The following is a 26017-nucleotide window of genomic DNA, read 5'->3' as shown; positions in this document are numbered from 1 at the left end:
AGGTGGCAAGGAATTGGTTACACCACAGAGGCAAGTCAATAAACTCACTTATACTGGTCCATTTCTCAGGTAATTAGGCTGGCAGGTGGGTGTACTATTAAAACCTGCATGGGTTCTGCAGTGACAAAAGCTGTATTATCAATTCAGAATGGGAAAGAAAGGTGACTTAAGTGACTTTGAATGTGCCATGGTTTCTTCTCTTATCAATTTTATGACTCCAAATGTCCATGTCCAAATAGGACTCCCTGTTTTCTTCCATTGTATCATTTATTTAATTATGGCATGTAAGTGCATTTTGCTTTCATTCTGTTCTCTGGTGTGTTGCCACTAGAGCTGCACGCAGATGTTGCTTCAATGTTACAGGCTTTGAAAGGTTGACAAACCTTGGACTGGAACATCACTGGTGGTTACTGTGGAGCCTTTCCACAGGCAGGCTATGATGGCCTGGCAACATCCTGTTAGAATGGTGGAGAACAAACTTGGCTCTCACCCCCTCAGAATTAATTAGCTCTCCTATAGCCGCAGAAGAGCGTGGTAAATATTGAATTTGATTTCTTCTTTTCTTAGCCTTTCACTATGAATATTTTATACCGTTTTCTTGCATTTTGGAATGAAAAATTTAACAGAACGTGAAAGACGCCCTGAATTACCCTCCACGCCCCTGCACTTGTCATGCATCATGACCACACATTTATGATAGTCATCCCCTTGGAATGTGTGGTCCATTTTAGTCTCTGGAGTCCATGTACAGTAGAAGCTGTATGGCATGGGTAATTAGAAAGGCCGCTGGTTCAACACACACACAAACCCCAATTTACACTATAATACAAACTACAAACTATAGCAGAGGTAAAAACAAACTACTAAGTACTATAGATGAATAACAATTTAAGTCTGTGGACTTAAAGTGTTATTAGTCTTCTCCATCTCCTTAAGTGCTTAAGGACAAATTTATCAAAATAATAACAAAACGTTGTATAGCACCTTTCATGAAATGCAGCTCAAGGTGCATTACAGTGCAATAGAGAAAAAAAAGAAAAGAAAAGGTGTAAAACAATATTAAAATAATAGCAGTAATGCAATACAGTGAGGACATGAATACCAATAAGGATTTTAAAAGCTCAATTAAAAGAAAGTGTAGAAGTAGGTCTTGAGCTGTGCTTTGTTTAAAAATATCTACAGAGGCAGCCTGTCGGACGTATAGTGGGAGTTTGTTCCACGCCGTCAGCCCGTAGAAGCAGAAAGCTGCTTCACCAAGGTATTTTTAGTTAACATTTTTAGACACATTGAGCAGGCTAGCAGTGGAGGACCTGAGGGGGCGGTTTGGGACATATCTAGGTAGGCAGTCATGTAGGTAGGAAGGTGCGAGTCTGCGAGCCCATTGAGAGCTAAGTAAAATACATTTAAAATAAATCCTAAAAACAACTGTGAGCCAGTGCAGGATGTATAAGTAATATGTTCCCTCATCTTAGTTTTAGTTAAAACTCTGGCTGCCACATTTTGGACAAGTTGACAAATCTGTCAGTTGTTTTCTTTGGCAGGCCATAAAAAGTGCATTACAGTAATCAAGTCGGAAAATAGGCGTGAATCAGCGATTTTTTCATCGTCCAACGACAGATAGGCTCTGATTCACGCAATATTTCTAAGGTGAAAAAAGGCAATGATTAATTTGTGTGTATTCAAATTCAATTCAGAATCAATAATGACCCCCAAGTTCTTTACTGTAATTTAACTTTCTACAGTCAGGTTGCCAAGTCTACTTATTGATTCTTTCTGCTCACTAGAACCAATTCTGAGAACTTCTGTCTTATCCTCATTCAGCTTGAGAAAGTTCATCCAGCATTTGATGCTGGACAGACAGGTCAACAACAGGTCTAAAGCACATGGATCGTCTGGAGCTACAGAAAGATATACTGTAGCTGGGTATCATCAGCATAGACATGGAAATTAACTCTGTGATCGTTAATAAGTTCTCCCAGCGGCAGTATGTACAGGGAGAACAATAAAGGACCAAGAATTGAGCCCTGTGGAATACCAGAACCAATGTCGTGTTTGTCTGAATCAAACTCAGCTAGATTGACAAAATAACTTCTGTTATGGACTTGAGAGGGAAAAGATGCTTAAACTGCACCACTGTTTCCGATATAAAAAAAAATCAACAAAATCCTCAAATGAGATTTGATATCACTGGAGTGAACAGCTTGACATCATTGCTACTAAACAACGAAAGTCACTTCGCACACTAGAGGATTAAGTCTAAGCTGATGCCAAGTAAAAAACAATCATTATAAACTACTCTCCACCTTGTTTTTAATATATCTTGACACTTGCTTTGGGAATGTAAACGTATGTTTTCTCATGCCAATAATGCTTCTTTGAATTGAATTGTTTGCCAAAAAAAGAAGAAATTCCTTCTACTGTGCAAAACTTATTTGGCAAATAGGCAATCATTCCAATCTCACAATGATAAGAGCACAATTAAGCAACAATACTAGCTTATTAAGATTACAGATCCTCTGAAAGGGTAGATGAGGTGCATGCCCGCGCTGCATGTTTGTATATTATGAAAGATTCAACTATAGAGCTACATGTTAAAAAAATGCATGGATATAAGATAGATGGATTCAAATGAAGACATAAGGAATGTGAAGAGTGATGCTAATGGAGAACAAGTGTCAGAAATGATTAGGAGTCCTATTGTCCCTTACTGTACAGCACCTAGTGGCAGCCAACTGGAAGGTTCTTTTGTTATAAAAAATAAAAAGGGTGAGAGCAGGACAGACCTAATGCTTAGTGGTTGATTTGTTAAGTAAGGTAGGTAAGCTGGAAATGTGAGGGCACAAAAGGATGGCGCTGGTGGACATTGATTGTCCATTAAATACAGCGATTTGTATCTGTGAGGTAATATACCAGCTTAAATGACAATAATACATCATACGCTAGAGGCTAGACAATCAGGAAGTTTAAGAGCAATTGCCCAAAGGGTCTTCATCAGTGTGGGGTGCTGACGCTGTCTTTTTTAATGCAATTTATTAAAGGTTCTAGGCTAAAGTATACAGGGTCATTCATTGAAATCAAACCTGTTCAGACAGAACCTACTTTTTTATGTGGGATTGTGTCTGCTAAAGGGGCTTGATCAAGCAACCATCCTACACACTTGTCTGGTAGTCAAAGGACCTTGTGATTAGAACATGAATAGATACTATATCCCCACACTTCTTAGAACAAAACAATTAATCATTAATTTATCATTTTAGTCTCTCTGGATAAAAGCATCAGCAAATCTGCAGCAAGCAAGGACACAATTCATTGACCCACACTTACCATCTACTGCCAAACCTACAGTATAGGCCGAATGTGAGGCTGCACACGATAATGTGAGATAGGCCTATATGATGGCATTAAACCATGTACAATACACTCTACAGCACATAGTTAAGTAGATGGCACATCTGTTATAGTATGGCGTTGTTGGTAAGACTAAGACTAAGCTATGAGCCTTCTTTTCTAGAGAGGGAGCCCAGACATTGCAGCAGTTTTGATTTTAAGACAGTATATCTAATCAAAAACAGCCCAGGGGGTGCCCGCGGAGGATCCACAATAAGTGTGTGAGGTTAGACTTCCCAGCACGTGGGATGCTCTATTTTAGGACGTATTTGGAGATACCTGGCTGTCAGGGCAGGAGATACCTGGCTGTCAGGGCAGGAGATACCTGGCTGTCAGGGCAGGAGATACCTGGCTGTCAGGGCAGATACCTGGCTGTCAGGGCAGATACCTGGCTGTCAGGGCAGATACCTGGCTGTCAGGGCAGGCAACTTTTCTTTTTGAAGGATGACTACAATGCTTTGCTTCGCCGTGTTTTGATCCGTTAATCCGGCTACAATGTTTCTTGATTGCCATTTTGTCATTCAGATCTATTAGGTGGATTATGGAGGATTGCCAGTGCATGCTAGCTCAGACTAATGCTTAAAACCTCAACGATGACAAAGGAGCTCAGTGGGAAAGATCCACATTTGGGCAAACTGAAAATAATCTTCACGTATAAACTGGTGGCTCTGTGCCTTTGTCATGAATATCAAAAGCTAAAATAAGACTGTTAGAACTGCAACACTGAAGACATTTTATATAAATAAATAAATAAGAGTCACAGTACAAAAAATCACACCGTGTGAACTGAGTGGTGCAACTCCCCTCTCCCCCCTCCTCTCTCTCTCATTAGCAGGCAACAGTGCTGCACTGTCTCTCTGTTTCTGGCACAACGGCGCCCCTACTGGTACTAATAGTCATACTCGTGCTCAGTCACATGGGTGCATGGGCGGGTGGGTTAACGTCACATAGATAGGCGGACACGGACATTGCTATTCCTTGGAGTGGTTGCACCACTCCAAAAATTGGGCTCTTATAATAGGGTAGCAATCACAATTCTCCACTCAGCTATTGAGCCCAGGCATTTATTCCTGTGGATCAAGTCATCTTAGATTTCAAGTTGAATGGGTTCACTAGTTAAATTTCTCCCTCTGGTCAATATCTGTAGCCATGTATCCACATTGGATGCAGTGGAGCACAGCAAAAGTTGTGCACAAAAGTTGTGCACTTCTTTTTTGTGAGACAAGCAAGCAAAGGTACCATTTCTATAATGAGCATACTAAATCTAAGGCATTGCAAAGTAATAAATGTCAGTGGAATTAGCGCTGAAGCATATAAAGATGCAAAAGAACCTTGGTCTGCCGTTTTATTTACACCTACATACCTTCAACAGGTAAATCAACACAATATCACTGAAAGCAAAGGCTCAAATGAAAACAAATGCTAAAGTTCCATTGGTATAAATACATTATTTATTGCTGGAAATCATAGAGATTGAATATCATCTTCTCCACTTTCTCTCTGTGTGCATGTCAGTGTAAGGCATTGACCAATACTCAATTACGCCCCCTACTGGACATTTCTTTAAACCATGGGCTAAGGAAAGAAACACCATGATCAGCTAACTGCAGCGAGTGGGATGTGGGAGCTTTAAATACACTATCCAATACACACTTCTTTAACTTATAACACCAACATCAAAACTGCATCAAAGTTTAAGTTTGTATGAATTATATTTCCCCCAGGCCACAGGTAGCCCAAGACTCAAGGTCAGAGGAGACCTCAAAATATTACAGTGCACAATTACAAACAGTACATTCTCGAGGTGAGCCAAGGCAAAAACAATAGGAGCCTGTGCCCTGGGCTTGTCGGCATCAGAGATAATTGGCTCTCAACAGTGCTGTTGCTACAGTCCACCCTGGTTTTTGTTTCTCAGGCTGCAGAGTATAAAGTATGTTTGGTATTTTCCCGGGTATCAAGGCTCTTTGTTCAAACTGGCACGCTGCTGCTCCTGATAGTCCTTGGAGTTCTCCCAGGGACGAGGGCCACGAATGTTCTTCCAGCCGTCCAAGTTCCGGTCCCTCAATTTCTGCATAAGAGAAAATAATCCAACAGTAGGTTAGGGGCTTTACTTGCTGTGGCCAAGAGTGTTAAGATTCCAGGACTGAACCAGATCATTGTCAATTCTTAACAGTTTGCTCTGTACACAAATAATGCTTGTATGAAAAGGTCCACCTGCAGTTCTTGATTAGACTTCAATGTCCCACTGAAATACATTGGAGATAGCAGGACTGGGTCCTAGCAAACTCCCATGGCTATATTGTGTAATGAACAATAAGAAACATTTAACATTGAGACATCGAAAGAGTTTTTATTGATTGTATCTTTCAAGAGCGTAAAAGAAAATAATTCATCATCTGTTACTTCCCCTTTAGCCTATAATTGATTCTTGAAGTCTTATTTCAATATAGGACATGTACACACAAATGGTTATCTTTAAGTTTCTAGGATAGGTATGCCATTATTAAAACTTTCGGTATCTGCAATTATTCAGATGATTTTTAGCTACTTTAAAAATGGTCCTCCCATTTTTGGGCAAGTCATATGCGAAAACTTCAAAACCAACTTATCTAGTTTGTAGATCACTTTTTTGTATATTGTATTGCTTTTAAAATAGCGCTTAATTGGTTAAAATTAAATGAAGTTCAGTTTGTACCAATTTAACAGTTAAATTTTCCCACCATCAGAGCCAAGACTACAACTGGACTGCTTTCATCCAGCATCCCACCCGAGGGCATCCTAAACCTTCCTGTCGACTCTTACCTCATACTCCTCCTCCAGAATGACTGACTGCTTCTCCATGTTCACTTTGGCCTCCAGGGAAGGGTCCAACTGGGAGAGTGGGGAAGAGAGCAAGAGACAGTGATTAAGCTGGATGGCTTGGTGGCAAATGCTCACACACTCACATACACACAGTAAGTGAAACAAACAAAATGTTTCAACGAAATGAAGCAAGAAAGCATCATTCAAGCAAGACAGAAAGTCTGGAGTGCAGAGGATGAAGGAGGCTTTCCTTGTCAGAACAAGATGTAAATTATTCTGCTTGATTTGGCAAACCATTGGAAGCTTCACTAAAACCCTGTCGGCTTTGGATGTCCAATGGTTTGGTGAAACAAGGTTTCTTTGGCGAGAGACGCCCTCAGCACAGAGAAGTCGTCCAACGGAATGCTGCCACTGGTTTTTCTTTTTGTAATTTAAATTGATTCTGCCTCTGCTCTGAATAGATATTTATTTATTTTGAATCCATTCTTTTTAATGAGTTCTAATATTTCACTGCAATAATGTTACAATTACACTAGTGGCTGGCGATATTCAACATGTCATTTGTTTTAATAGGCCTCTTATTGCCATCCACCCACTCACTCACCCACACACCAAGAAACAAACGCATGCCTATAGAGACAACTACAAAGCAACTACCACAAAATGATCATGCAGCATCCAGTGCACCACAATTAACTGCCATGGTAATGACTGTAGAGTTACTATTAATATTACATTCTACCAAATTCCAGAATGAGAAACAGAGGCCCATCTCAAGGAAAAACCTTGAGATGGGTTCGGTCTCGAAGGGGACACACATGCCTGTTTTGGGGTTGAATTGATTTCACTGCAAAAGCAAATTGGGTCCTACTACACCGACTAAAGCCTGACATGTATGCCGTAGTACGATTATGCTGCATCTTGTCTGAAGATAGCAAATAATAAGTTATTTATATTGCACTTTACATTTGAAACAAATCTCCAAGTGCTATAGTACATCTTTAAAAAAAAATCGGGTTTATAGGGTTTAAAAAACTATTAAAAGAAATCAATGGGGACAAAGAAAATCTGGGGATTAAAATGCGAATAGCTAACCGAAAGCTTTCAGGATGAGAACCCCCATTGGGGTTTTTACCATTCAAGACGGAAACACCTTTTGGGGTTCTTGTTGCTATGTACAGTATATACAGTAGCAACATAACATTTTTGTAATTTAATAAATATTTGAAGTTTTTCAGAAAACTTTTCAGGAAAATTTAGAAGCTGTTTTTAGAATCGGCCTCAGTCCTAAATGGGTTAGAAAGGATCTACAGGCTCACAATAGGTGGCATTGTAATGTGTTGAGCTTATACTTGTAGATCTGCCATTTACAGTGCACAACTCCATCATATGACGAGTATAAATTAAGCATTAGTTCTCAAGACAGTGGCTTGGGAGACTAACTAGGTCAACATCTCAGAGGCCATCGAGTAAAGAAAAAAAAAAGAATCAGTCTGTTAGATGGTAATGTATTCAAAGAGTGCATGTGTGTATGTGGGGGGCGGGCTGGCATGAGTGGTTTTAGCTGCATGTGGTTTGACGTGTGGTTTGTCACAAGATGTAGATGTATGTATTGGGACTGAAAGATGAGGGTTCTGAGTGCATGCATGCATGCACGCACACGCCGTTTATATGTACATACATACATATAAACGTTACAGTAGTGTCTTCAAACCATAGGGTTTTAAGGAGAGTCTGGCCGGCTGAGCAAATGGCGGGGCATTTGTCACTACAGACTACACTGTGAAATCATTTCGAACATTTTCAAAAGTTGTCACAACACGATAGTCACAATATCGATAGATAGATATTGTGACATTTGATTCTGTCCAATAGGGATATTACTGTGTACTCACCACATCCACAGCCTACTCAGATTATAATGGCATCTAATATGGAGTCGTTATATGAATCGCCAAGACATCTTTTTTTAATGGAGCGATTCAGGGCTGGAGCCAGGCTACCGACTCACCCTAATAATCAGTGCCCATGAAGCCTGAACTGGTATGTCTTCAGCATTTTAAGTGTTGGATATGTATTATTAATACCAATAACAATTAAAACAATATTTTATGAAGCTGCAATAATGTATGTTGTGTTTGAAAATAATTTAGTCCTTCATTGGTTGCACAGAGCTTTTGCAGTAATGCAGTCTTGGCAGACTGTGTGCTATTTTTATACTGTATGATCTCTGTCAGGTTTCAGTGATACTAGAATCGTGACTCTTTAGTCTAGAAGCAATGATGTTGTCTTACCACTAGGAGGCCTAGTTGCACAGTTGAACAGGATTAGAAATTCATGACAGTTTCTACCTAGGCTGGGAGTTCACGCCACATCTCCAGATAAGTACAAAAAAGTACTACTTAACTATAGCAAAAAATAACAGTTTCTTATTATCAGTCCAGAATTAACAAGCTGAATGTGAATAAATTAAAATGAGAAGTGACTGAAACCTTTTTTCTTATCTTCTGGGCATCATATCGGATTTGTGTAAACTCCTTCAGTCCAAAGGAACCTCCAATGATGAGCACCTGAAATGCAAAACAAAAGATGTGAATTTGACTTGATTACACACTCGAATTTGTCAGAACATATTAATTTATGTTCCCATCCCAGGCATACCTGCCATCCTCAGACCGTCAGATTTTACAGAGGCCAGTTTCGAATTGCAGCCGTCCGTAGGTGCCCTTTGAGAGCGGTTTTAGTCAAGGGATTCGCATGTCTTAATGACTGTTGGTAGGGCGTTCCACATTTTGGTGGCATAGGAGCGAAAATAATTTAGTCCCTTGTTTGTGCCGAATCTGGGTTGTACATGGTTCGTTGCACTTCCTCTGGTGTTGTGGGTGTGGACTTCATTAACATTAAGGAAGTATCTAGACAGGTACATGGGTATCTTGGTGGTGTATCTCTTGTGGACCAGACCCATTGCAAGATGCTGCACTCTGTCGTCGACCCTAAGCCATTCCAGCCTGTCAAAGTGGGCAGGGGTGAGGTGGGTTCGGGGGGTGAGGACAAGTAGGAGCCTGACCAGTTTGTTTTGGGAAGTCTGGAGCCTAGTTTTAAGGGCCTTTGAGGTGCTGTGGTACCAGGAGGGGCATGCATAGTCAAAGAAACCTTGTATGAGGGCTCCTGTTAAGGTCTTCAAGGTGTTTTTGTTGACCAGTGAGGAGATCCTGTAAAGGAATCTTGTTCTTTGGTTGACCTTTTTGATTACGTTGGTGGCCATTTTATCACCGGAAAGATTAGCCCCCAGGATGGAACCTAGGTAGGTATTGGGTAATTTCATCTTTACGTGTGATAACATTGTCACCCACTCTAACCAAGAAGCCATTTGCCTTGCTGAGATTACAATTGGATCCAAAGAGAATGGATTGAGTTTTTCCCAGGTGTAAAGATAGTTTGTTAACAGCGAGCCAGGTGCAGATTCTACTGAGTTCAGAGCTGAGGGCCTTTTCAACCTGCAGTTTATTCCTGTCCGAGACTAGCAGTGCCGAGTCATCTGCGAACAGGTCAGGAACAAGTTGCAGTCACAAGCTGTGTCAAGATATCCCTGCATCGGTAGAACGGGGGTTAAGCCGTCCGAAAACAGTGGCGAAAACCCTTTCCGCAGTATCGTTTCCAAAAAGTAAAGATATTTCTGCCTAGCTACAAAGGATAAACTTAGGACAGGCAGGTAACATTTTTAGACAGGGGTGAAACAACCACTTACAAAGCCTATGAAGTCAGCCTGCCCTGTACCATGTTTTCGCTTTTTATATATACTTTATTGAAAATTATTCAGGTTTACAATTTATGCAAAATGACATATATACACATAAATTACCCAATCCAATCATGCGGAAGCAGTACTGCATGCAGACGGCCGGGGGTTGACCGGCCACAGGCTGACTAATATGCAATTTAAGCCCGATTTAAGCAATCCAATCCTGTCTAAACATGCCTGTCCTAAGTTTATCATTTGTAGCTAGTACTTACTTTTTGGAAACTAAGGTATACTGCTAAAAGGGTTTTGGCAAAAAGCATATAGTGAGATTGTGGTAATCTTTAAAAGCTTGGCAATAAGTCAGGCTATCATTTTGATAAATACTAAGGCGTTAAACATGTTTATAAATATACAAGCGCGCGCGCGCGCACACACACTCTCTCTCTCTCTCTAACAGCATAACATAATTCGTAGCTTTACTATGTTAGAAAAGCATACACTAATATTAGCCATGGTTCACATGACGCTATAACAGTCATGTTTCAGGGCTAACACAGTAACACTCATGTAAGTACAATTGGCTAGCTAAAGATTTAACGTTAGTAGAAATAGAACAAACAATTTACCATCATAGGCACGCCATATTGGACAGTTTTGTTTTTTTGAAGAGCCTTCAAAGTATTCATAACTTCTTTGTAGTAGGATGCTTGCTTCAGGTCACCATAGCAGTCACAGGACGCATTTCCTGAATGGGTCCTTCGCCGTAAACATTCCGGAAAGGCGAGAGCTCACATTTCGTTCCGCCTGAAATGGTCAGTAGTAGTAGCCTACTAAGTAGATTCGAGCCGCTGGTCGCCTAATCCGAGTTCCCAGAAGTTTTATTTATTTTACTGGTCGCCTCGTCAAAAATAAATAAATAAAACAGAAGCGCTTTAACTTCCTCACAATCACATTAGGTAATTTAGGTCTGCCACAAAAGCGAAAAGTGGCATCGTCTGCATCGAGCCAGCCTGCCAAGGGTAACCTGTGTTGTAGGTATTACAATACGTTTAACCAGCTTTACTGTACCTAGTGTCGATAGTAGCCTACATGAACCTGGGCTGGTGGTGTCTGATGTAGCCTCTTCCTCTTCTCCCCTAGCTGGTACATCTTGAGACTCCAGTGAGCAAGCTGCATGGCATGGATAGGGAACTATAGCTCTACCACATGGGCCAGGCAGCTCTGCTTCCTCAGTCACATTCATCATTCGGCTCCGGGAGTAAATTTTCCTCCGCTTCCCCTTTCTTCTGTTGGTATCTCAGATACTTCACACACTTGGAAAGACTCACTCACTTTGAAGATAATAGAAATATGCTATGCAGTGACTATAGTAGCTACTATTGTTCCTGCCTGGGGTTGAAACATAGAGTTGAAAGCATGGTTCTACTGGGGTGCGTTCAATTCCCCTAATGAGGATCCCCTGTTCGCTGTCCAAGGTGCTGAAAGCAGGATAGGTGGTTCCCAGCAAATCAGTTATGATTGTTATACTCTGGAGTCTGGATACGCAATTCAAACTTTGCTCGCGCAGACAGACGCGCAAATAATAGAATTGCCGTTTGGGTTATTTGCCTACCTCTCATATGTAATCATGGATTACGTTTTTATTTGACAGGAAGAAATGTAAAGATTTTCATAATAAAATAGGCTACTCACCCTTTTGCCATCTAGTGGTCTGTACGTGACCTACAGCAGCTTCTGTATGCACTATTAATTTATCTACATCTGCTACCTTCAACCCAGCTGCCATCATGTACCATGATACAGTATCTTCACTCAGGCCAGAGTAATGCAAGTTACATTTACCCAACATTTTTTTGAGGAGGAGTTCTGGAGACCCAAAACCCCGATGACCATGGGATACATCACTGAGGATACGTCCCAGGTGCATCCATGCAATGCGTTGTCGTTCTTAGGTATTCTATAGTGACTGATAGGACAACCAGGTATAGTCTGGTGACCACCGGAGAGACTGGTGACAGCCGGAATGTAGACAGCACTCGGGAGCAGTATGGGTTGACACCCCTGCCTGTGTCTTCCGTGAGGAGGAAGCCCAAAAAGTCCTTGGTGAGGCCTTTAGGAGTGCCATTCAAGCCGCAAACAGAGCCTGCAGCACCATCTTTGCACAGGTGGAGCCTGCAGAACCATTGTGGCTCAAGAATCCACCACTACTGATTCTGAATGAAGTGTCTGGTGCTGGGAGTCTGGTGCAAACGCACAGGTCCTGGTCCATAGCAGGAGTGGACCTGGTGACTAGTAGGAGGGGCCCGGACAGGAGTCAACCCACAGAGCCTAGTCCTTCCGACGGACTGTGTGGCCCTGTCTTTCCATAGTGGGTCTGATCGAGGGTAGCTACTGGGATGTAAGTCAGGACTTGATTACCCCGGCTGGGTCACATGAGTGAGGGGTATGATATTCACGTGACCCGAAACCCTGATGACCTTGGGATACATCACTGAGGATACGTCCGAGGTGCATCCATCCACGCAATGTATTTTCGTTCTTGAGGGGCTCGTTCTTGTATGTGCACAAACTTTGTCCTACACAAACATTAACTTTTTCCCATTCCCATTAAACAAATTTCCATCAGTGTCTATTTTACATCATGATGATAAGACGGGTGTCTTAAGACTTCCAGTCTAACCAACATTACATCTTATCCCCTCAAGTCTATAGCTTGTTACCTTCAATGAAAATAGCAGAACGACAGGCTCACAATGTGCCACACTGAGCCAGGATGCATCATGTGACAAAATGCATTCTATGAGGGTGGATTCTGCCAATGCATTTCAAAATTGAAATGCATTGGCAGAATCCGCCCTCATAGATAGAATAAGAGTGTGGTGTGACCTTAGCCTGTAAGTGCCTTCCAAATGTTTCTGACAAACAAAAAAAGCATAATGAGAGCAACATCCGATTAGGACTCAGGAGTGACATGTTGAGGGACCTCTAGCCTTACTATAATGCTTTCTGTCCTTACCATGTGTTAGGGTAAAGGAGGACACTTCCACCACCTATGTAATGTAGCCTACTTGTTCCAGGCAGGGAGGCATCTCTGTAGATTCAATACATTCTCTTGTACGTTTATCCCAAATGATTTTCTTGAAGTATTCGTTTCGAGTGCCACACAGAGAATGAAGAGAACATATTGAATTTTTTTCTTTATTACAATTTCTCTCTTTTCAATCAGGTGAAGAAAAATACCTTCTTTTTTTTGTTCTGTATAATAAAATATGTTAACTTTATTCATTTTTTATGAAGAAAAACAAAACAATGACAAGAAAATAAAAACTGAAAACAAAACAAAAAATGTTTTTCTCTCTCCCTCTTTGTAAACCTGGAGAGCTGCTGCTGCATTGCGTGGGAAGCAAATACAACAAGACAAGGGGGGTGCGAGGGAGCGGTGAAAGATGGAACGAGGCTGGAACATGGAGAAGGTATGGAGGAAGGAGGTGAAGGAGAATGAGGATTATGACAAAGATAAGGCCCGATAGACATACAAAAGAAAAAGCTTGTGCCCAATTTATATGCCGTCCCATGATGACGTCGCTGGGCCGAAAAGACAGTGGCTCACGATGCCCTGCGTTGTTAGTTTCTAGATCGGTTCTTTTCGGCAAGCGATAACGTCATGCAATGGAGTATAAATTGAGCTATAGTAGGACAGGGTTTGTGGTGACGTGAGGGGGAGGCAGCCAGAGGGTGATGAGAGCAGGTGGAGCTGGTGGTCCCAGATTCAGGACTAACTGGCAGTGGGGTCTCTCAGAGGTCGCTCTCTCCGTACAGAGCGGTGGAGAAGGACATGTAGTCGAGGGACCCGGGGATGGCGTCGTGGCCCGTGTAGGGGGCCATGCGGGCAATGCAGTACTCCGCCTGGTCAGGTGGTAACTCCCGGCGCAGCTCGTCGGCTAGGATGTAGTTCTGGTAAGGACAATTGAAAAGTTGGAATTACAAAAAGGTTTGAGAACCACTGATTTTGAAGGCATTTTGTAGAATCGGCCTCAGGTTAAACGTCAAATAAGGCTTGAAAAATGATGGTACCTTGTCCCCTGCCAGGACTTTGAATGAGGCCATAACTTGGTCAGCAGTGTCTGTGTCAGCGGTCTCGCGGGACATAAAGTCAATAAAGGCCTGGAAGGTGACGATGCCTAGTCGGTTGGGATCCACGATGCTCATGATGCGTGAGAACTCGGCTTCACCCTGTTGGACGGACGGACGCACACACACACACACAGGTTCCTGTTGAGCATGGCGACCATGGACATAGTCCCCACAGCAAAGAAATGAGGCAGAGACCCCCAAAGATGGACTTTCACATACAGGGAACATCCAGATTACTGCAGGTGCATCATTACGGAGATTCATATTTTCAATTATAGTACTACGTACTGCGTATAATTATTAACTATAGCACAAAAGGGTATAATAATAATACCTTGTAAAACAGTTCGCTAAATTAACCATTCATTTTCTGATCATGTTTTCCATATAACAGGTCTCATATTGTTCTGCATATTATAATTACCAGCTCCTGTCTCTTTCTGGCCAGTCATAGTCAACACGTTCTGTGTTGATCAGAACACACAGCGTTCACTTCACAGTACAGCAGTACACAGAATAATGCGCTGATGTAACGCAATGACACACAAGCAGCTGTGGGACGGTGTTCTTTACCATGTTGTAACCGATGGAGATAAGGCAGGTTTTGAAGTCTTCAGCATCCATCATTCCTGTTCTCTTCTACAAGGTCAGCAAAGGCAAAAACGAAACCAGAAGGAGAAGATAGATAATAGAGGAGTGGTAAAGATGTGTGAGGAAGGGGGGGTTGGGTTGTTTTACAAGTCAAGAATAAAAAGCAATAGTAGGATTCAGGAGGAACACCGAAAGTGTCCACGTTAGTGGATGTTGCGGGGTGGGAGGAAATTTGAAAAGAGAATAAGTTGGAAAAGATGGGTGGGGGGTGGGAAACATGGAAGAAAAAAAGGAAAGAAAGAAAAAAAAAAAAACAGTTAAACATCTTTGTGCCACCACAGAGGGGCGTCTGCAGTACCTGTGCATCGTTGGCGATATCGAAACCCAGGCTGATGAGGCAGGCCTTGAACTCCTCTGCGCCCAAAGTGCCAGAGTGATCCTGGGGGGGGGGGGCAGGTGGGGTGTTGGAGGCCAGGCGAGGCGTCACGAGGGGCCGCAGGCCATGCAGCACGCACGCACAAACATACACACACACACACACACACACACGCACATAGGGGGTGGGTAGTGAGGATGGGAGGGGCGGTGAAGGGGAGGGTTGGATGGTCGGGGAGTGTTTCATGCATAGGGGTGAAGGGTGGGGAGCCATGCACAGACACACACACACACACACACACACACACACACAACACAAGTGCATATACATTAGGATCTGGCCCAAAAACAAAAAAGGTGAACACACGGTGGCAGCATGGCTGCTGTGCGGTGCAGAGGGCATTTCCACAGGCATTAATGTGCAGAGTGGCAGGCAAGTTACAGTACTAGTCGCGTTGTCGGCCTTGTAGTGAGAAGGTTATTATTCACATCACTGTAGTGTTGACAGAGTCATGTAGTTCTTAATCTGATGATTTACTTGGATGCAAAGACACAACCTTGTTTTAATTTCTATCAGCCAAAATATAAGAAACAACCATTTAAAGATTCACTAAAGATTCACTCTTTTAACAATTTTCAAAATCTACCTCAGGAACACTGTTTATATGCACTATTGAAAAAACATCCCAACTCCAAACAACTTATATCAAAATTTGTCTCACTGTTCTCCAAACTCTCTAATCCATCAACAAACCATATTAAGGCTGCCTGGGAGGAGGATATTGGACTGGAGCTGTCAGATGAGCTATGGAGCGAGGGGTTGAGGAGGATCCACTCTGGTTCTGTCAATTCCAGATTGCAACTAATCCAGTTTAAAGTAATCCATAGATTACACTACTCAAAGGTCAGAATGAACAAAATGTACCCAGCTGTTTCCGATATCTGTGGTAGATGCAACATCTCCAAAGGCACGCTGGGCCACACCTTCTGGTCCTGCCCAAAAATCGTTTTGTTCGTATTTTTTCATGGTACAGTACGGTATATCATATTAATATTGTTCCTGATGCTTTAGCTGCTCTTATAGGATGCTCTGACGCCTCTCTTGCACTGCCATACACCATACAGCAGACGCTTATGCTCGGCACACTAGTAGCCAAAAGAATGATTTTAACTGAGTGGAAGACATCGACTGTACCTTGTTTTATTAAATGGCTTAATGAATTTGTATCTTTGATACACCTGGAGAGGTTGCGTTGCAACAGACAGGACAGTCTAGCCACTTTTGAGTATATTTGGGGCCCTATTGCTGCTCACCTTGACTCCGCTGCGTAACTGCTGACCTGTTTCCCCTACTGTTCATATTTATATGTGCCCAAGTTTATGTTTATATTTGATATGTGTTGTTATAGGTATGTATATCTGCATATATATGTATGTATATAGATATATTATATATATTTATGTTGTATTATATATTTATGTTCTGTTTGGCTACTGATATCCATGCCCTCCTGCTCTACTCTTTTGATGCCTCATGATGGTTGTGTTCATCCTGACCTATGCTATCTTAACACGATAGGCCCCCCCACTCGTTTTATATACATTGCCCAGTCTGGTGTATGTGTCGTTGTTATGTATGTCTTGTTTGTCATGTCTATAAAAACCAAATAAAAACTAATATAACAAAAAAAAGATTCACTCTTTTCAGCAAGCAACTATTTTAGGCTTTCGTCTCCTCTGGGACTCCTGTCTTTGACAGGCTGTATTGATTAACACTAGCGGCGCTTCGGAAAAATGCATGAGGTAATGGCAGACTGTACAGAAGCTCGGCAGGAGCATTGGGGAGGAGGAGGAGGAGGAGGAGGAAGAGACGTGGGAGAGGGAGCTAAATAAAAACTCATCCATAATTGGTGCTGTTGGTGACATACAGAGCTCAGGTGTAAACACTCCACTCTGGAGACTACCTAAGGAGGCTGAGATAGGAGCAAGTCCTACTGCTCTCATCCAAGCGAAACCCCCATTTTTTGGCGAACTAGAACTTGAATGAGCCTTCACACCTGCCAAACGAAGCGCACTTTCCGACATATGCAGCAGGATAATTTTAATCGCAGTACAACATTCTGATGTGAAGGCGACTTAAGGGTCCTGTCAAACCATGCGTCTGGCATGACATCCATTAAGACTAAAGACTGTCATCTTTAATGTGAAGGGCATGCATATGGCAAGTCAGATTCCTTTTGGAAGCAATGCACTTCCTTTCAATAATGGGCCATAGGCCTGAGTAATCTTCCATTGTACTGCAAGTCAGCCTTCAACCAAGCGGAAAGATTACTCCAACACGATGCATTAGACACACACACACTGTATACACTACATTCGGCAGATTTTCTGGTTACAGGATTGTTAAAATGTTTACTGTTAGCCACACCATGGGTCAGTATAACAAAATATCCAAGACTCACAATAGTCTAGTCTCACCTCAGCTTCTTTGCTTTGTCGATGCTCTCTAAATATGCAGAGAAGAGTTCAAGACATTCATATGATATGACTGAACTGTTGATTGTTGTATCTATTGTTAGATAAAGTTAATCTTTGTTCATTTAACTCTCGAGAGGACCGTGCAGAACTTGTCATTATATGAGTATTGCTATTCATTCAGAAACTTACCATGCAAGACTTAACCCATTGGCAGTCTGTCCATTGACATGGTATTGAAGCAGTATCTACCCAGTTGCACTGGATTTGAATGTGTATTGCCTAAAATCTAAATACACATCTAATGCACATTTATCAGAACGCAAAGATTCTGAACTTGATGCGTTTACATAAGTGACTCTGCATGGATGTCTACCTACCCTCCTCACCTCTCTCTGTAGTGTAATTCAGCATTACTGACCCTGTCAAAGTGATTGAAGGAAGCCCGGAACTCATTCATCTGCTCCTGGCTGATGCCCTTGGCGTCCCGCGTCAGGATCTGGTTCTCAATCTCATTGATCGTGCGGGCGATGGTGGTGAGGAGCTGCTCCCAGCCCACACGGATGTGCTGCAGGTCGGGTATGGAGAAAGGGTACGTTTTAGAGGCAACAGACCAGTTATTTGTAGTGTATACAAACATTGAGACTGCACACACAAGTTGCAAAAATAATTCATCCCAAACCAGTAGTTTGTAAGAGCTCTGGTTTAGGTTCACATAGCCTGTGTATGAGGCTAATGAGCAGCCGAAGGCCATGCATCTCAACCAATTACAGCAATTGGGGGCAGGTGTTTGAGGAAAATTGGTTAGGAATCACTTACACGCAATATAAACCAAGGAGTATATGAATGAAGGAGAGGTCACATTACCAAACTGGGATGCAAACCGAAAGTGGAAAGTGATGTGGAATTAATTGAAATGTTTTTCTTTTACATTTACACTTCTTTTCCATTGTGTCTCATGAGCAAAGTAATAATCATAAGTGGGTCGGTGAGGAATTATTGTCGGCATCAGTCGAGTTTATCCTCGTTACAATGAGCTAGATGGATTGCTGTGGTGGAGCTGTGCATGATTTGAGTCAGCTGGGGGGAGTAAGCTTCAAGTGTGTGATCACGTGACCTCAAGTAAAAGTCTGTCTCAGACTAGTAAAATGCCTAGATATGGATCAAGTAGTGATTTTCTTTGCTTTCATTGTTCATTAGAACAATTTCATTAGCACCAGGTAGGTTGCCAGCACGGACAGATGATAGTAGTACAGTAAGTCTACTCTAAAGTAAGACTATACTGACTTTGAAATATTTTCCTGTGATCATCCAAACTTTCTGGATCCAACTGATTGCCCCATCCTACATTCAAATTGGCTAATGCCTGGGTGTGCAGGCAGGCCGACCAACTATGTCTAAGACATAACCATATTTATATGGTTATGTCTGAGTCATATACAGTATAACCATATAGAGTTCCCAACTTCCCACTGCAACTACATCCACATCACACCCAAACAAACCATGTTGCTGTCATGACATCACACCAAAAAATAAATAAAAACAACGTAAACTGCGTTGTTGGATCGGCGGTGCGGTGTTATGTTTTCATTATCGATTGGTATTTGCATGTGTGATTTGAGAAACCCATGAGCAGGACACTGAAGCCCTATGTACCTGGCCTCTTATTTATTTACCGGTATTCACACTAAAACGGCATTAAACATAAATGGAAGGGCAGCAGAGAGAGACCTAAAGGTTAGAGAAGATAGAAAAAACCTGGGCCCGGGAAATAGAACACTCAACTCAAGAGTATAAGCGTCTGTTGTACTGGGAAGCTCTCAGGCGTTACCTCCATGGTATAGTTGGTGTGCTTGTTGTCAAAGATGAGCGCTTCCTGTATGAGCTGGTGGTCACCCTCTAGCTGGTCTATCTTTGGCTTGTAGTTAACAATGTTCTTTTCATACTGACGGAGGTGTGTCAGCTGGTCCTCCAGGGTGCCAAGCATCTCGATGGAGATACGACCAATCTCCTACACACACACACACACACACACACACACACACACACACACACACACACACACACACACACACACACACACACACACACACACACACACACACACACACACACACACACACACACACACACACACACACACACACACACACACACACACACACACACACACACACACTCTTGAGCTAAAACTATGCATAGCATATAGTGTGTGTACAGTGTATTACATAGATACAGTATATATATGTACATAACAGTAGATATATTTATCGTATAGACACATCCACAGACAGGTCCCCTCGGCGCAGCCAAGGGATTTCCTGTAGACGGAGCCAATGTAGCTCAGCTGAGCTCTTATACTAAAGCAGACTTTACTGTACACTACTTAATGCACAACGAAATGCGGCCGGGCGCTTGTAGAGGTTTATGTATTTGCCATTCTGTTTCTCTCCAAAGTTGAATTTCCCCACTACTGTTGGAGCACCCATAAACTACACAGATAAGTCCCAATGTTCTGGGCATCTTTGTAAAGTTAGTGTTACTAAAAAGCAGGTAAATGAGTAACTTCAGCAGACGAACGCAAGTTACTTTCTCATCCACTGTAAGTAGAAGACCTGGCTGTTTACACCGCAGCTACATTGGCTCCGCCTACTGGAAATCCTGTGGCTGCGTCTAGGCCTAGGGGACCCATCTGTGGATGTGTCTATACAGACTATGTTGAGGAAGTCTATCTGAGGATTTCAACAATTAGTGAAATTACCAGATGTAGAATTGAAGTTTCACTAATCAGTGACATCACCTGGTGCCGTGTTTGGAATTCAGTAATTAGTGAAATCACCCAGCGTAGTGTTAGGAATTTACTAATTAATGAAATCACCTGGCACAGTATTGAGGCGAATACATTCGGTGCTCCATGCTTCAGAATTAGGGACCTCAGTTGTAGTGTCTACGTGTATTACAGTTCTTTGAATGTCCAGTCCGACTAAGACCAACCTCCATCTTGGTCTGGATCCAGGGTCCGATGACATTGGCTTGATTGGCAAACTGTCTACGAAGGCGCTCATTGTTCTGCTGACGGGCGTGCTCCTCGATCAGGGCCTGGTCCCGCTGAGGCACCAGCTGCCTCACCTGTTGGAGGGGGATCATGGGAAATCAATGCAATTAACAAGACATGTTAATGCTACTTTAAGTGCAACATGCACTTTGCAGTACAGTGATGAAAGACAGGAAAGTGTGGGCACTGGGCAGTGAGAAAGGAAGATATGCACTTTACTAATTTACCGTACGTTACACTTATTGCCTGTATAATGATCAAACATCATTGTATAATGATGGCAACATATTCATTGAAGCTTGTTCCAGTCTTGCATTCATTGCTAAATATTAATTGCACAGTTATGTGAACCTAAGTGAATAGAAGAATGCACAATGTAACAGACAATAGTAAGATTACGCCTTTTCACTTTTACAGAATTGGATTAAATCTCATTCTAAACATTCCTGTTTTTACAACACCCACTCAAAAATGATGTGTGCCTTTTTTGTCTCGAAGCAGACTGTTCTTAATCGATTCCCATTACCTTGTCCCATTTGGTGTTTATCTCCTGGGGGTTGATTGTGGTATAGGGGTTGCTGCCAGCCATGTTGACATGATATGTCTGGACAATCTTGGCGATCTCGTTGTGGATGCCTAGAATGGCCTGGCGCTCCTTGTCCGCCTCTGGAAGAGTGGCTTTGAACTGCTCATGGGCTGTGCTTAATCCCTGAGACACAGACAAAGGAAATGCTTGAGATTTAAATATCACGCTAGTGACGCTACAATACCAAAGGCTCTTGTGAGCATTCTTTTCCTCCTTAAGCCACTTTACACAGTAAAAATCCCCATAAATTGACTATATGGACCTGTAAAGAAGTACTTTGAAGATACCAGCGAACATCCTAACATTAGTTGGTCTCACCTGGATCTCCTCTATGGTGTGAACAATAAAGGTGTCCTGCAGGTCTTCCATAGCACCTTCCATCCAATTGTTAAACGGCGCTGCTCTCTTGGCAAACTCAAGGTACAATTGGTCAATGGTCTCCAGCAGCTTCTCAGTTCTCTGTTGAACACGAGACAAAATAGTTCAGTTAGCAAGTCCACTGTATGCCAAAAAATATCAGAGGTTGTAAGAAGAAGCTGCTTTTCAGCACTCTGTTTAGGAAGGACAACACCAGGGAACAGTTGTGAATTCTCAAAAAAAAAACTAAACCTAATTTCATTTGAAGACAAAAAAAAAATTAAAATGCAGAATTAAAACGCTCCAGTAATCACTCATCAGGAGAAAATACACTTCCATGTCCCATTTATTTCTATATTTAAACCACAGTCTATGATTTAAACAGGAGGGTCTTTCAAGAGTCTCACCTGCAGAGCCTCGCTACGTTTCTGGGTCATGGCTCCGAGGGCGTCCCACTGGTCACAGATCCTTTGGCAGCGAGCGTTCACACTGGGGGAGTCATAGTAGTCCAGCTCGCTGCAACATACACCAATACCACAAAGGATTGAATGATTGGATTTATTTAGTACCCTTCGGTAGGTTTACAATTTATATAACATTTGAAGGATTAGACCCTTCCTCACTCAGAAGTCAGCCCAGCTCCTTATAAAGTAATATATAAATTTGCACAGATGTAGCCCAGGGCATGCTCTAATTTAGCTAGGGCGCCCGAGTCGGCGACCTTCAGGGTCGCCACAGCGGCCAAATCCATTTGGCCACCATTAACAACCTATATAAGGCAACATTTTCTAAATTTCCTTATGCTTTAAAAGTAGCATGTGATGTGTCAAACTACAGTAGGGGGTTTTCATGATTCTGAATCCATTCCAAGCATTAGTTGGAATTTCACCGGCTCAGGCGCCCTAGCTAAATCATTGCCCTAGGCTTAGTAGGTTATATATGTGCAAAATTTGGCGCTTTTAGACAAATTGGCGTGAAATCACTCTTATCTCACCCTAAACTAATCCACTATGACTAACTCTGTCCTTACTGGCTTTCCAGCATGCTCACTTAAGCCCCTCCAAATGATCCAAAACCTGGATGACCAGCACACATGGTCGTCCGGGCATGCCAAACTTTTCACATGTTCCCGATTTTCCGCTCCCTCCATTGGCTCCCGGTTGCTGGCCACACGTGTAAAAAAGACTGATGTTGCCCTACAAGGCAACCAAAGGCATCCCCATACCTTCAAAGCCTGATGCAACACTACAACCCTTCCCGCTCACTCAGATTTGCAAACACAGATAATCTGTCTGCATCTTCTGTAAAACACCTGGGGCAACGATCTACACGTCCCAGACTCTTCTACCTCATGCACTGTGGAACAAACTCTACATTGCAGTCAGAACTGCAGACTCGCTCCAAATTTCCTGCCACCTTCTGCCCCGATTGACGCTAGCTAAGTTATGGCTACCACGCAGTCATATCTTGGTCATTTGTTATCATGTTTTTGTTTCTTAGGCTTGTTTTTCTTGAGCACATCATCAAGAATGTAATTTATACAGCCCGTTATATAAACAGATGCTAGGTCCATCGTTTACCTGGAATCTTTCAATGTAAATTCACTAACACATACTTCAACTCCTGTGCGATGGCAGCGATCTGCTCCACGCGGTCCTGGTGTGCGGCCAGGTCGCTCTCAAAGGCCTCATGTTTCTTTAGCAGGGCCTTGATTTCTGAGAGAGTGGCAGTCTCATAGTCCGTATGCTGCAGCATGTCCTCCTTTCCTGTAGAGGGAGACAGAGAACACTTGGCATTACAAAACAAGGCTGTAAAATCAATATTCTGAAAATACTACTCCAAGAAATGTGCCATCCCACCTCCACCACTCCTGCTAGTAATATTACTTCTAGTACTGTTGCTTTAATCACTGGTTCTTTCATGTCAAAGACCCCTAAATTAATGTTTACGCCATGGACCCCCGTTTGAAAAGTTGTTGTGCCAGGGACACTCATAAAAGATATATGTTGTTAAAATTTTAAGATTTTTATCAAGATTAAAAAGAAATAGCAAGCTGTAACAATAATAAAAATCTTGTTTGAAAAAATAATCTGCCTAACGATGCCACTGGTGGTAGAGTAGAAAAACAATGTGGTATTTTATCATGAACATTAGTGAAGACCAATTATATGAATTTGAATGAAGTTGAAAAGTGGTGAAGTGGTCCGTTTACAAATCTTACTCAGAAGCCCTTAGAATGCCCTGCAGGACCCCTGGGGGTCCCCGGACCCTACATTGAGAACAACTTGCTTTCACTATGACCTGCCTACTACAACACGTATTGTACTTAGAATTAGCACGCTTCAAAAATGTGTGCCTCTAAAACAAAGCTAGAAGTCAGACCGCACAGTACCTTCGGTCCAGGCTTCATGAATGGCTGCTTTCTGGCGAAACTTCTCTGCCAGGTGGTCGAGTCTCTCCAATCTGCGAATCTCATTGAGGAGCCATTCTTCATAGCCCTTCTCTGCTCCCTCCAGGTTTCCCCACGCATTCGAAATGTCCTGTGCGGGGGAAATGGGAAATTATAATTTTGTTCAATTAGACATTCAAATTATCCATTGACTTAATAAAACCTTTTATTGTTAAATTGAAGTGAGGTGACTGATTCACAGTTTGACTGTGTCTGACTTTATTTTATATTTACTTAGATTCCTGGTAGTAAGATGTTCCTACGTGTACAGTATGTGATAAAAAAGAGTTACACAAAGGTCACTTTGGTGCATTAACAGACATAAGGCTTTACAGGGTAGGCTTAGGTTTCCTAAAGAGTCAGTTTGTCTACTGCACATAAGTCAGTTGAAAGACAAATTAATACGTGCAGGAGGTATACAACCGAGGATTTTTTTTTTTTATGTTCCCGTAGGTGACTCAAAGGGCCCCTTAAACAAGGGAGGGGCTCAAGATCGAGGAAGAATACACACAGGTTAATTTGGTTATATTTGTATAAACTCTCGGACTTACAAATGGATAAATTAACACTGAGGATTTTACTTTGCAGAATACTGTAGATTGTGGGCTGTGCCAAATAACTGGGTCTTGAGAACAGACGTGAGACAGAGACTGATTCTCTGGCAGGAAGTTGGCCACAGTTGGTTTGATTTAATTTATTATAATCTCTGTTGTTCATTGGTTCAACAAAAAATTCAGAGACAGCATTCCTTGTTTGCAAACTGGAGTGAATAAAAGTGTATGTGTGCATGTTAGCAATGCTATTTCTATGCATACAAGAACATAGTCATGAGACTACAATTACACATACAACTTAACATATATCGTTACTGTCTGGCAGAAACCTCCATATTTCAATTAGTGCCCTACTTCGTCTTACAAGAGTGTGGCGCAGCTACACGCTCCAAACGTGTTGCAATTCATGCGTTATTAGCTTGTTGATCTGCTATTTGTTTTGCTAATTAACAGAAATTGTGAAAGTGACAATGGTTAGTCAGTCTGTGTGTTTTGTAAATGTTGAGTAGTATTAACAAATCTAGCTTGTGACTAGTAAATAATAACTCCATTGGATCCAACCAGAGTTCCAATCAGGTTCTTTTGTCCATTTCCTGAAAAGTAAGTACGGTAGTTTTTAGACAGACAAGGTTTCCACCCTACAGCTACGTGTGTGTGTGTGTGTGTGTGTCCTTACCGACACCATCTTGCCCTCAGAGGGCATGAAGGCGGGCCTGTTGCTGAGCCTCAGCTTGGTCTGCAGCGTGTTGAAGTTGATCTCCAGCTGACACTTCTCCTGCACCTTGGGGGGCTTGTGGAGGCGTCGGTAGTCCCTGAAATCCTCCAACTTTTGCTGCATGGCCTGCATGGTGTTGTCTGGAACACGGTTCTCCAGCCAAGGGATGGTACGACGGATCCACTCCAATAGCTACATCAGGGGAGCGTGTGTGTGGTTGTGTGTGTTGGGTATGTGAATGATAATATGGAAGTGTTGTGATGATAGATAGAGATAGAGATAGAGATAGAGATAGAGATAGAGATAGAGATAGAGATAGAGCAGTGCCATGCAGATGGAAGACCACATTCAGGGTAAGGAGGAAAGATGGAAGGAGAGAAGCACAGTACAGGTAAAGGACAAGGATGGAGAGAGATGGAGAGAGGGGGCAGAGAGAAACAGGAAGAACATGCAGATAAAAGAGGGAGAGGCGGGAGGATGTTATTACGGGTGGTGAAATGAATGGTCATGTGATCGAAAAGGAGGAAAACAGAATAAGATAATTGGTTAGCCAACTGTGCTGTCATTTATTACTTGCCATCTTATATAAAACTCACAGAAATTCTAAGAATGTGTTGTATCATGTGATTCAAACTATCTTTGATTGACTGTATTGATGTTGATGAACATACTTTAAGAACAACACCATATCTTGAGATTTTAAAACTTTTCATTTTAAAAACACAAGCCAACCATATCTTCCTTGTCACAGGTTCAGCTGTCAGTTCCTAAATAGACGTTCACATACTAAAC

At 42.2% G+C, this 26017-nt stretch overlaps 2 protein-coding genes across 4 annotated transcripts in view; both read right to left on the bottom strand.

Moving 5' to 3' along the window:
* Positions 1–4703: 4703 nt before the first annotated feature.
* On the bottom strand, positions 4704–10678 carry cox16 (cytochrome c oxidase assembly factor COX16). Its single transcript, XM_083791776.1, has 4 exons — positions 10558–10678; positions 8682–8759; positions 6190–6258; positions 4704–5455 (listed from the first exon to the last, which is right to left on the bottom strand). The coding sequence occupies exons 1-4, from the start codon at positions 10615–10617 to the stop codon at positions 5342–5344; spliced, it is 321 nt and encodes a 106-aa protein (XP_083647902.1). The 5' UTR covers positions 10618–10678; the 3' UTR covers positions 4704–5341.
* A 2437-nt stretch (positions 10679–13115) lies between these two features.
* actn1 (actinin, alpha 1) overlaps positions 13116–26017 on the bottom strand; it is a 61556-nt gene continuing 48654 nt past the window's right edge. The window contains exons 10-22 of one of the 3 annotated variants that reach the window (XM_083791471.1): positions 25187–25417; positions 23900–24047; positions 23123–23273; positions 21915–22023; positions 21469–21609; positions 21091–21273; positions 20504–20638; positions 19341–19520; positions 17928–18074; positions 15015–15095; positions 14639–14704; positions 14006–14164; positions 13116–13885 (exon numbers count right to left, since the gene is read on the bottom strand). In XM_083791471.1, the coding sequence (XP_083647597.1) occupies positions 13727–13885; positions 14006–14164; positions 14639–14704; positions 15015–15095; positions 17928–18074; positions 19341–19520; positions 20504–20638; positions 21091–21273; positions 21469–21609; positions 21915–22023; positions 23123–23273; positions 23900–24047; positions 25187–25417 (1890 nt within the window). In that variant the 3' untranslated portion in view covers positions 13116–13726. The remainder of the gene's footprint in view (positions 13886–14005; positions 14165–14638; positions 14705–15014; positions 15096–17927; positions 18075–19340; positions 19521–20503; positions 20639–21090; positions 21274–21468; positions 21610–21914; positions 22024–23122; positions 23274–23899; positions 24048–25186; positions 25418–26017) is intronic. The other 2 variants (XM_083791469.1, XM_083791470.1) reach the window with 2 other exon arrangements.

The sequence above is a fragment of the Protomyctophum parallelum genome, assembly GCF_964188405.1.
Source record: "Protomyctophum parallelum genome assembly, chromosome: 20".
In the NCBI taxonomy this organism is placed as follows: domain Eukaryota; kingdom Metazoa; phylum Chordata; class Actinopteri; order Myctophiformes; family Myctophidae; genus Protomyctophum; species Protomyctophum parallelum.
The sequence above is the reverse complement of the archived record's forward strand: the minus strand, read 5'-3'. Positions and strand labels throughout refer to the sequence as shown.